This window comes from Dipteris shenzhenensis, chromosome 26, assembly GCF_047967505.1.
Source record: "Dipteris shenzhenensis isolate YYH24624 ecotype China chromosome 26, Dip_SZ_1.0, whole genome shotgun sequence".
Classification (NCBI taxonomy): Eukaryota; Viridiplantae; Streptophyta; class Polypodiopsida; order Gleicheniales; family Dipteridaceae; genus Dipteris; species Dipteris shenzhenensis.
Genome location: NC_141621.1, coordinates 7,455,882 through 7,468,411, shown reverse-complemented (window position 1 = coordinate 7,468,411; position 12,530 = coordinate 7,455,882). Strand labels below are relative to the sequence as shown.

At 40.9% G+C, this 12,530-nt stretch overlaps 1 protein-coding gene across 1 annotated transcript; it reads right to left on the bottom strand.

The window, feature by feature from the left end:
- Nucleotides 1-8,872: 8,872 nt before the first annotated feature.
- LOC147884602 (pentatricopeptide repeat-containing protein At2g33680-like) lies at nucleotides 8,873-11,662 on the bottom strand. Its single transcript, XM_087398031.1, has one exon. The coding sequence runs from the start codon at nucleotides 11,660-11,662 to the stop codon at nucleotides 8,873-8,875; it is 2,790 nt and encodes a 929-aa protein (XP_087254157.1).
- Nucleotides 11,663-12,530: the final 868 nt, after the last annotated feature.

Genomic DNA, 12,530 nt, shown 5'->3' with positions numbered 1-12,530 from the left:
CACAACAATGATCGCTAGTGAAAATAGAACCTATGAACTCAAAACATGGGCGTCACTACATAATCGGACTCAGCAAGACAATTTGCAAATATCTCTCTTCTACTGGAGCTCAAAATCCCAACCGATGAATGGGAAATGGGGAGTCCAACCCTTGCAATTGACCTATGATAAAAAAATCAAAGGTTTGAACCTTTGAATGGATTTTTGACAGAGAAACAAACAATTTGATGTCTCAGAGAGACGGAACTTCTCCAAGTCTCCACGAAATCGCGCAAGAGCTGACAAGTAGGGGGTTTTGGGCCTCTGGAATGCAATGGAATAGATGGTTTTGGAAATCGTGGTTCGAATTCTCGGGTCCAACACACAGACCAATAAACGTTTTTGCAAATGGATATGTTTATAAACACCACCGAAGTGCGACTGATGAGCAACACAGAATTTTTAGGACCTCCTGAGTCCAGTGGAACTAACAAATCTACAAATGGTTGCTTCAAACTTGAGTTCCAACACACTGGCAGAAAAACGTTGAAGCAGATACAATGAGTCAAAATTCCAATGAAATGATCCCAAATTCAAGAGTGAAGGGGTTTTCTAACTCCTAAAGCACAATGGACACAAAAGTCAGGCAATGGATGCCTCTACAGGTCATTTCAGACTCTCAGTCCCATCGTCGAAAGGAACAAGGGAATCATTTAAAAAAATGTCTTTTTGATGACATTGTAGCGCATCTTAAATATAGAAGCTTGCAGCTTGAATGGTGTTACTCTAGTAGCTACATTATATGCCGTTTGAAAAGCCAACAAAAAAAGGGAAAGTTTTTAGATTTCTAGGAAAACATGTGGCTTTGGTATGCCAAGCAACGATACAAGTGGGTGCTCAATAGTTGAAGAAGAAACCTGATAGATCTAGGGGTGACTGGTTGAACATAGTCAAAAGGATAATGGTATTCGACCATATAAAAAGCCACATATTTTTCCTTTTGTTGTTTGCCTTCTTTGAAGTTCTTAAAATAGTACAATTTACTTTGTTGAAACTTCTTATGGGGTGCTAATCAACGATCTCTAAGCAATTGGGATTTTTGTAACAGAGGGGAAAAGCTCATTGACACCATATTCTTTAGCCGCCCAAGATGCCAACATTGATTACACTAGAATTTTGGTCAAAGACATTGTGTGGCACTTGTATCCTCTTCAAAGATTTGAGCTTTAGCAAGGGACTTTGCCAAGGTCATCTTCTTAGCTTTCTTCCTAGCCCTTCTCCATTTAGGGTGCTCGTCCTCTTTTTCTTCTAAATCACTACCAGTTGAATTGGAGGAATCTGACTCATTAGTGGTTTCAAGTTGCTTGGGCTTTGGCTTGTGAGAATGCTTGGCCTTGTGGACAAACATTTGTTCTACTCAAACTGTAGCTTCCACCACTTATTCCGAATTGAGATTCATGATGTCAACAAATGCAACGGAGTGTTCAAGATTTTTGGAGAGACCATGAACAAAATAGGAATTCAACACCTCAATATTGGGTCAATTTGCTTGTGGTAATCATCATAAGAGAAAACTTGCCAAGCTGCATATTCATCTACTGTGAGATCTTTCTTGTCCATCTAGCCTAACTTTGCCAAAACATGAACCATCTTCTTTTCCTCTTGGTACCTTACCAAAAGTGCATCACACCGTTTGGATCCACCCAACAATATCCTTGATTAAGTTCATAAATCTTTGTCTTTATCTCTTGTATATTTTGTTTTTATCATTCATTCATGTTGTTTCTTGCTCAAATGGAAATCATTCTTAATTGGAACCAAAGACAGTGGCTCAAATGGCAATTGTCCTTCAAGTTGGATGGTCAGATACATTTGGATCCACCCAACAATATCCTTTACTAAGTTCATAAAGCTTTGTCTTTATCTCATGTACATTGTGTTTTTATCATGTGTTCATATAGTTTCTTGCTCAAATGGATATCATTCGTCAATTGGAACCAAAGATAGTGGCTCAACCGGTAATTGTTCTTCAAGGTAGTATTAGAATCAATCGCATGTTAAAAGGCCAACACTTTTTGGTGATCCCATTTGGGAAGATTGTTTACTTTTGAGAAATATGGTCACAAGGGTATGCTAACCTCTCTTGATGAGTTTGATAAAGAGTAAACACATCACTAGGATATTGGAGTTTGAATCAATATTATGAATGGTCAATGGTTTCACTAACAATGTGGAGTGGAAAAATATGTTCAATGGTCAATGGTGTCACAAACAATGGGGAGTGGATAAGTATGTTCCCTTATAGCTTGAAAGGCATGGAATGAATTGATTGACCTAGTATGGGAATACATATTTTCAACAAGAAGATGATCACAAAAAGGCAATTCTAGAATGATTTTGTGAAAATGAGATAATGGTAGAAAGATGACTGCACAGTTGTTGCAAAAGTTACATATGACATGAACTAGGAGAAATAAGAGTCTCTGGCTAATATGATGGTAGATTTTGCAGTTGCCTAACTAGATTGCAGAAACATCTTATCTCGCAAATGGGTTATTGATAAATTACTTCTTATTTGAGCTACAAAAGGAATTGATGCAACAGACATGACTTCCCACCATTGGTGCATTGTCATCTTGGTCCATGCCTTTTGAAGCATGTCTAATGCTTCTTCCACAACCAACAATAGCTGGTGCAACATCCTTCCTTACTACAAAAGTAGCATGCATTGTTTGCGTTCTCTATTCTTTCCCCTTAGTTCTATTTCCACTTGTGGACATCTATAGTTCTTTTGTGCTTGTTGAAACAACACTCTTTGGCCATGTGTCTTGCAAAGGTTGCAATACTTAATCGATCGACACTCATTTGTCATATGGTGATCTACCTTACTAAGAGGGAGGGCTTAAAATCATTGGTCCTAATAGTGCAGGAAGCTTATTGTCAAGGGACTCATGCTAGGTCACAAGCTTCGGAAGAATTTCTTCTTACTATGCATTGGTTCTTGTATTTATTGCTCAAGTGGTGAGTCATTGGACAATACAAAGTGGATTTTTACTTATGCATATTTCAAGATGCCTTCTTCACCACTTCTATTTATAATGTTAGGGATTCCTTGCGGAGACCTTTGGGTGCTTTGTGTTAAATGTACTAATCCAAATGGGAGAGAGGTACTACATATTTTGCAGGATCTTGGAAGGCATTTAAAGACCTCCATAAGGATCACAAAGATTTTAGTCAACTTAGAGGAGTTGTAAAATAATTATTCAAGTAAATGCACCTATTGCAGATGGGGGGATGGGGGACACCATAGAGCTATTAGAGGGATGGGGGCTTTTCCTAGCATGTGTTCATTGCAGCTCATAGATCTAGTGTGGGATGGAGGTGGAGATGCCATGGTATTCATAGTGCAAGTTGATGAGGGCTAATTGGTTAGATGTTTGGATGAGGATGTTATGAAGGATGCACACCTTGAGTTGGTCAAAGTGAATCAATGCCTTTATGCTATTGCATGGCACATTGATCCTAAATAAGGATAATATTCCTCTTCGTCTTTGGAACGTAATGGAATTATGAGGGTGTTTCCATAAGTATCTTCACTGGGACCTAAGTGAGTGAGAGTGGAATCTAGTTTGATGCAGCAATCACTCCAAGAGCCTTCCATTCTTTGATTTCACACTCCATAATGCTAGCAAGCCTATATTAGAGCTAGAGAATGGAGGCTTTTTTGAGCTCATCACTAGGAGAAATGTTACACTACTCCACACTTGTAGAGGTCATTTTGTTGGAGCCTTTGGAAATCCCTTAGGAACAAGGTCACTCTTTCCTTTTAGCTTTCTGTTCATGGAAAGATTCAAGTAAATTAGTGTTGGAACACTTGTGGACCTAGTCTTTCTTGCCCTCATTGATTGATCGTAGATGAGTCTATTCAATGTTACCTCCAGGAATACGCACATGCCTGGATCATTTGGGCTAGGTTTACAAGACTTATGGGAAGGTTTTGTTCCTCCAACGTGTTCATCCCTTGGGGCTTAGGGCTTGGCTCCCATTTGTAAGGCTTCAGGTATTTATAGGATTCAGGTCTCTTCTTGGGCAGAGTTTTGTTGGATTGATACTACTCTTGCCTCTTAGTACAAACCTCCACCTACATCGATAGTAGACAGGAGGTGGGAGATTATTGCAAGCATCCTTGCCCAGGACATTTGGAGATCTAGATGCACATGGGCTATACATGGCACCCAACCCCACCTAGCTCATACCTCGACTAGCATCCCAATAGATATAACTGCTAAGGATGCATGGACTTCTAGGTTGAGATTGGCTAAGAGGATGATTCTTTTTAGAATGTTGACAGATTGTTATTTCTTCTCAGAGTGGAGAGGTAATCCTTCCTTCTCAAAGTTTGTTAATGGCATGGTGTGTCACTTTCATCTAGTCTCTTGATTTCTCTTGTGATTTGCATATGCTCATATATATTGATTGGTATTTCACCACTTGTTTCTCATACTTTGCATGATTTATTTATATTACCTTGAGTGCTTTGCTCTTGGATGTTTTCATCACATTTAATAAAGCCTATTTCATGAAAAAAAAGGAATGAAATTATCAAGTGCGGTAATAAGAATGTCTATGATTGAGGCTTTTTATGTATGGAAGATATTAATGATGATAGAACTAAATTTGGTTAAGATTTTGATGATGTTATGCATGTGAAATAGTGACTTGAACGTTGCAATGACAAGCAGGTTCATGATGTCCAAATAACAAGAACATGTGACATATGACATTATGAACATATGTTGCAAAATATGTCTCAACAAGTTTCCAATGATCATTGGAAGCAATAGATGTCTCGACAAGCTTTCAATGATCATTATTAATTGCCATTATCTAGGATGACAAAAACCAAGGAGACCTCTAGGCTCGACAAGCTTTCAATGATCATTATTAATTGCCATTATCTAGGATGACAAAAGCCAAGGAGACCTCTAGGACGTGGTGGTAGTTCATTGGTGCAATTCGTGTCTCAACAAGCTTCCAAAGTTTTGATCCCCCTTACCTAGGTTGACAAAAGACAAGGGAGACCCCTAGGACATGGTGGTAGATCAGTGGAACATCCATAGTTCCATGGTCTTAGTTGCCATAAATTCAAGGGAAGCAGTTGGCTTGAAGAAGGATGAGAACTTGTCATAACTAAAGGATTTGTCGACGAGGAAGGACAGGGGTGCACTAGGAGGGGGTCGGATGTCAAGGATTGGTTGTGCAAAGATCATGTCCCTCCTTCATGACCCATTCCAATGATCTATGACCTCACAGGCTCTCACCTCAAGTCAAGCTTCATCAGGGGTCCATGTGCTAGCTTATATGCATTCTAGGCCACATACTTGCCCCTACTTCTGATGGGCCAAGGTTTTGCTATGGTTATGAATGTAGACAAGCAATGGGTAAGCAACTTTGTTTGTCACTCTCCAAGGAGGGCTATAGCTTGTGACATGGGAGTATCGCTAGACCAAATAATTGGTCTCCGCATTGACACAATATCCTCCTAGACCTGCCACCTCCATCCACTGGAGGAGCTCCCCACCTCTAAAGCTCTACAAGATAATATTGGACAAAAGAGAGTCTAAGATACCATTGTAACTTGCCAGCTCAAGGAGGGAGGTATAGAATTGAAGATAGTATGTGAGAATCCAAGCATGGGAGTTGGGGCCTACTAGGATACAAATAGAGGGCCTTGTTATTTGGGGCATGTGTTACTAACTTGTGTTAAGTCATTGCACAAAGTTCTAAGAAGATCTCTTTTTATAAGGGGAGATACAAGGACAATGGTGCAACTTAGAATGAGACCGACATTTCTCATTGATACATCCATGTCAATTTGCGCATGAACACTAGAGTGGCCTCGAGTATGGTTGTTGGTATAGGGCTAGGCATGTCAAAGTTCAAAGTATTGGGCTTGATAAAAGGGCTATATGTGACAAGAGACTACTTTGTCAAACAACTGAAGCAAGTGTTCTTGATTTCATAGTCCAAGGTTCATTGCTGCAAACAAAGATGTTGGACAACTACTAATAGGGTCATACTTGAACAACATAATCAAGCATGTGGATTGATGCTTATTCCTAATACACATATTCTTGAAATGAAGTGGACAACATGTAGGATTCTAGGATGAAATGCCACTTTGGAGTAGGCAAAAGTGCAATAAAAAACTAAAAGGGATGAGGTAACATTGCTTCTTTTGTGACTGTGAGTTATCCAACAAGACAAAGGAAAGATGATGTATTTTGGCAACTCTAACGTGCATATATACAAAGAATAAATAACTTGGTGCATCATCCTTTGACAAGTATACTAGCTATTTGTGGTGTTAGGAACAAAACCCTTCAAATGAGATTACAAGCAAGATTTAAGATTGAGTCTCCATAGGTAACATAGGCTCTCAAGCATTGGACCACATCCAAGTAGAATACCCTTTGGTTGCATGCAATAGTAGCTAGCAACACGATAGATGAGACTAGCTTGAAAAGGTTTATCATGTTAGAACTAGAGGATCTATTCGAAGGGCTCGCCATCACTGATGTGACAATTCAAAGAAGACCATGTTGTACTTGTGAAGACTTCATGGGTTGTTGCAAGTGAAAAAGAGATAACCTGCTTGCAGACACGTTTTCATGAAGGCTTAGACCAAAATATAATCACTAATAAGTGTATATAACCAAGAACAATTACAAGAGGAATAACCCTAGGACACCAACTTAATATGTATTACGTTACTACCCTTGTCCAAATCCAGGGTATGGGGGGACAAGGTCCATATAGAATATGCATGGATTTCTTACAAAATTTTAAAATATGCAAGGGAAAAATATGAAAGTATCCAGTTCCCCTCCCACACAAAAAAAAAAAACCTTGAAAAATATGCAAATTTTCAAGAATTATACATACTTTCATAATATGTGAGGCCCAAGGGGGAGGGGGTTCTTTTGGATAAGAGACAGGTAAAACAAAAAATACACTAAAATATGAAAACTCATCTCCTTTCAAAATCATGTAACTTTTTCATGTGTTACCTAAATTTCAAGGTGTAATGACATATTTGAAGCTCTTTTAGTATAGAACACAACCATGCTAGTTTGATAATTTTCACACATGGTATATTGGTAAATTCATCTCATAGTCAAGATTCTGATGGGTATTCTTACTAAAGGGAGTTGATTCCCCAAGGAGATAACTCAAGATGATATTAAAGAGTACTGACACAAGTATTTGCTTTGTCACACTCCATCTACTATTGGTTTTGTGCCTATGTCACTACATTGCCTTTATTTTGGGAACATTGTTGATTTGATTCCCAAGAGCCACAGAGAGAGTGAGGGAGAAGGAAAGAAGACATCCTAATGCAAACAAATCGTAAAGCCTATGAGACACAAAACAAACAAGAATAAACTAAGGATTAAGAGGTCCAACAAAACCAAAATGTCAATTAAGGATTGAGAGTCCATCCTAGTGTCTTAGAAGATTTACGTATTACATTAGTTATGGATTGAGTGTCTCCACATCTCTGTTGACGCCTTGGCCAATTTGAAATCTTTAATGAGAGCACCCGTTTGCCGTTCTTTCAAACTTTTTCATACTTTTTCAAGTTCATTAGCCTCCATCTTAACCTATCCTTGATAAGATCTTTTGCTATCCATATCTTCACGCCTTTCAAAGGCTTTGGTTTGCCGAGGACTACCAACGTATCCTTCCATGACTTGAATGTGATGATGGCATGATTTTATGGTGTGTATTGGAATGCCTCTACTTACCCAAGCGAGCATGGGTATGGCTTTCGCTATTTTTTCAAGGCATTGCTCAAACGGTAAAGAAAATTTTAAATCCTTACTTTGCCAATGCTCCAGCAAACCCCCAATCCGCATATGCGTGCAAGTTTTCCCCTACCTTTCTCCTCCTTCAACACTAACTCCACATGCTTATTGAGCTTTGATTTGACCTCATGCGAAATCAAATTATCAGCCTTGGAAATAACACACAAAGGAACACTAGTGTACAACTTCTTGAATGCATTCTTGGCTAGATTGCTTCTCTACTTGGGTCTCTAGTGTAGTTAAGCGCTTGAGTACACTATCCATCTGCGTTTTTAGCTTAAGGTTCTCCCTTTGGATGTTCTTAATTTGTCCTTGCGGACTTAAAGTGTGTTTGACTTCATCCTGTCTTGTTCAGGCTATGACTGGAGAGGTCCCCAAAAAGGAACTCACAGCTTGTGCAAAGGACTTGACCTTTGTTTTGGTCACATTGAGTAAAGCGTTCAATATTGTGTATTTCCGTCAACTTTGTACTTCTGTTCTGGTTCCATCAACAGAAACGAGATTCTGTCACGTTCCATCATGCAAGGCCTTTCCCTGCTGCAAAGAAAGCAACCACCCGTGACTTGTGTAGGGCTTCAGCAGTGCATTCGAGTTGGAGAAGATTACCCTACGCGCGGGCTGCAAGCAGCCCAAAAATGTAAGCAGAAGCGGCTGTTTGGAGTTACAGATACTGTCACGCTTCAGCTAAATGCACTGGAACTATTTGATTGAATTCTGCCAGACACCATCCTAATTGTGAATATCTCTTGATATTAAACCAGTGGTCTTGTGAGAAGCACATATGGGTGTCCCCTGAAGTGAGTGATCAGGGTGCAAACGATGGTGAATTTCTGCACATTTTCTCCTCCATAATAAATGAAAAATATTTCAGCTTTGCACACATTGCTTTGCTTTGCGAATGTCCCCCAGATGTATGCATCAACCACTAAAAGGAGCACACCAGCTTCTTCCAATTGTATGCATCAACTACTAAAAGGAGCCCACCAGGTTCTTCCATGTAAAATTCTCTCATCTCCTGGAATTTATCATAGTCCCTCCCACATATGAGCATCAGCATATATGTTCGCCATCAAGACATATGCTGCAGAAAGCTTTTCATCTAATCTCAATACATTTTCAAACGCATGCCTTCCAACATCCACATTCTTCCATTTTAGGCAAGCACCCAGCACGGTCAGCCATAAAACAGCATTAGGTTGGAAAGGCATCTTCTCCACTATTGCCACTGCCTGATCCACTTGCCCTGCACGACTCAGGAGATCAACCATGGCAGTATAGTGCTCAATTGTTGGAATAATGCCATACTGTTTGCTAATAGCCTCAAAGTACATGTGGCCTCTGTCCACTAGACCCACGTGACTACATACTGTGAAAACACTCAGAAAAGTGACCTCATCTGGCTGTATGCCTTCCTGCCTCATTTCCTCAAACAGATGAAACACAAGTTCACCCCTTCCCTGGCAGCCATATCCTGCAATCAATGCATTCCATGGTACAACATCCCTTGTTGGAAAGGCATCAAATAACTGTTGGGCATCAGCCATGCTCCCACATTTGACATACATGTCAATAAGACTGGTAGCCACCATTGCAAAAGTCTCAAAACCAACCCTGCTTATTTGACAATGCAATTCTTTTCCAGTTTCCAAAGCCGCTATGGTGCCACAAGCTTTAAGGATAGCGACAAAGGTCAGGCCATCTGGTGCCAGACCTTGCTCTAGCATCTGTTCATAAAGTCTAAAAGCCACCTCGCTTTCTTTTTGCTCCACATACCCCAAGATCATAGAAGTGCATGCAACAACATTGCACTGAGGCATTGTATCAAGAACACAGCGAGCATCCTCCATGCTTCCACATTTGAAATACATATTTAGCAAGGTGTTTCCCACAAATACATCTGAATCAAAGCCACTCTTTACTAGTTTGGAGTGGATAGCTCTTCCCTTGGAGAGGCATCCTGTTTTAACAAATTTCTCATCGGCTTGCCTCCCATCTTCCAATTCTGCCAGGCTACTGCAAGCCTTCAATACGCTAACAAAGGTTCGATCACCTGGTTGTACACCTTCATGGTGCATCTGTGCATATAATTCCAAAGCCAGCAGAGAATCTCCTTGCTCCGCATACCCCAGGATCAAGGTAGTCCATGTGACAACATCACGATTAGTCAAGTTTTCAAAAGCACACCGTGCATCCTTCATTCTGCCACATTTCACATACACATCCACCAAGGTGGTACCCACAAATGCATTTGACTCGTGGCCATTGATTACAACTTGTGAGTGGATAGCTCTACATTTTGCCAAGCACTCGGTTTTTGCAAATTTTACGTCAGCTTGCTTGTCCTCTTCCAGTGCTGACAGGGTAGCGCAAGCCTTCAATGTGCCAACAAAGGTTCTATGGTCTGCTGTAATACCTTTTTGGTGCATCAGTGAATACAATTCCAAAGCCAGCACAGTGTCTCCTTGCTCAGCATATCCCAGTATCATGATATTCCATGTGACAAGATCGCGATAAGGCAAGTCATCAAAGACACGCCGAGCATCTCCCACACTTCCACATTTCACATACATATTGACTAAGGTGTTGCCTACAAATGCATCAAACTCCGAGCTTCTTGCCACTAACCGAGAGTGAAGGGCTCTACCCTTTGCCAAGCACCATGTTTTTGCAAATTCCCCATCAACTTCCTTCCCCTCTTCCAATGCTGCCAGGCTACTGCAAGCCTTTAATGCTCCAACAAAGGTTCGATAATCTGCTATGACACCTTCATGGTGCATCCTTACATACAAATTCAAAGCTAACACAGAGTCTTCTTGCTCAGCATATCCCAGAATCATGATGTTCCACGTAACCACATCGCGCTGAAGCAATTTATCAAAGACATGATGTGCGTCTTCCATGCTCTCACATTTCACATACATGTTCACCAGGCTATTTCCTACGAATACGTCCAATTCAAAGCCACTCTTTACTACGTTGGAATGGATAGCTCTACCTTTCAGAAGGCATCCTATTTTTGCAAGTTTGCTGTCCCGTTGCTTCTCCTCTTCTAGTGCTGCCAGGCTACTACAAGCCTTCAATGCGCCTACAAAGGTTCGACGATCGGCTATAACACCTTCCAGGTGCATCTGCGCATACAATTCCAAAGAAAGCAGTGTGTCGTTTTGCTCAGCATGCCCCAAAATCATAATATTCCACGCAACCACATCACGATGAGGCAATTCGTGGAAGACGCACCCAGCATCATCCATGCTCCCACATTTTGCATACATATTTACCAAGGTGTTTCTAACGAATATATCTGACTCAAAGCCAATCTGTACTATGTTGGAGTGGATGGCTCTACCTAACTCCAGGCAACCTAATCCTGCAAATTTCGCGTCAAGTCGTTTCATGGCTTCTATTGCTGCCAGGCTACCGCAAGCCTTCAATGCGCCAACAAATGTTCGATCGCTGGGTTGGAAACCTTCCTGGTGCATCCGTGCATATAATTCCAAAGCTGGCACACCATCTTCCTGCTTGGCATATCCGAGGATCATAATGTTCCATGACACCACATTGCGTTGTGGCATGTTCTCAAACACATGGCGAGCGTCCACCATGCTCCCATGCGTCACATGCATATGCATCAATTTGTTTGTCTTGAACACAGGAAGCTCATTCAGACGGTCTTTCGTATGGGAGTGGACCTTCAGCTGGGGCAATCTGTTGTGGACTGAATTTCCAGATGTGCGTGCACCAAAGGAATGAGCGGAGAGGAGTGAAGTAAGCTGTCGGCCCATATATAGCCACTCGGCAAGGCAAGATGCCGTCATCCAGCAGAGAGAATTACCTCAGACCAAGAATCGCAAGCAAGAAAGTAAAGAAGGTCATTGCTGACATTCCTTGGCTGTGTATTTGATTCGACAGCCTTCATTTTGCAGAAGGGTTTAGCTCTTCGATGCTTGGTGCTACCGTCACGACTGGGCTTTGTCCCCATCTCTAAAGAATCCGTCTGCAAAATTGTATGCTATATACTTCACGTATCTGCAAAATTGTTGTATGCTAGATATGCTTCAAGTATAGACACCTCCCGTGGTTTGGGAGTTCTCCACCTGAGGTGACTGCCCCCGTTCGATTCTCTCGCGAAAACCCCTGTTGCCTATCCGCATTGGCCAAGCCCTTCCCTTGTAGTGGACCTAAACAAACAAAAAACAAGGTGAATGACGTTCAAGTGGCCTGCCGCGTAGTAAGGAAACTAGATACGGGCAGGCAGCTACGCAAGGAAACTAGATCCGTGCAGGCAGCCGTTAGATTGTGAAAGTGACTCATGAGTTGATGTTTGAGGGTGGCTGTCCACAAGTATTCATTTTTGTTACAAATTTGGAGAACATCTTTTGCCACTCTTCTAAATATGTATCGATGAATGGCCATGATGGAACACCAAGGTATAATCATTTTTTCTTATTTCGGATACTATTATGATTCACTTTTCAGTAAATGTTCGCTTCGTTTCTATGAATGACATCAATTAGAATATAAAAGTATCTGGTCTTTAGATGTGCTTGTAGATAACATGTATCAATATCTTGCAATCCACGTGATATTGGTGTAGATGACAAGCCGTGTTAATTGATCCTAAGTCACGTCTCTAGCCTACATTGCAAATGTAAAAAGATATGTCATGAAGAAACAAAGCACACT

Bases quoted from the DNA above. Each gene is read 5' to 3' on its own strand.
- LOC147884602 (XM_087398031.1), bottom strand. From the start codon at position 11,662: ATGACGGCATCTTGCCTTGCCGAGTGGCTATATATGGGCCGACAGCTT.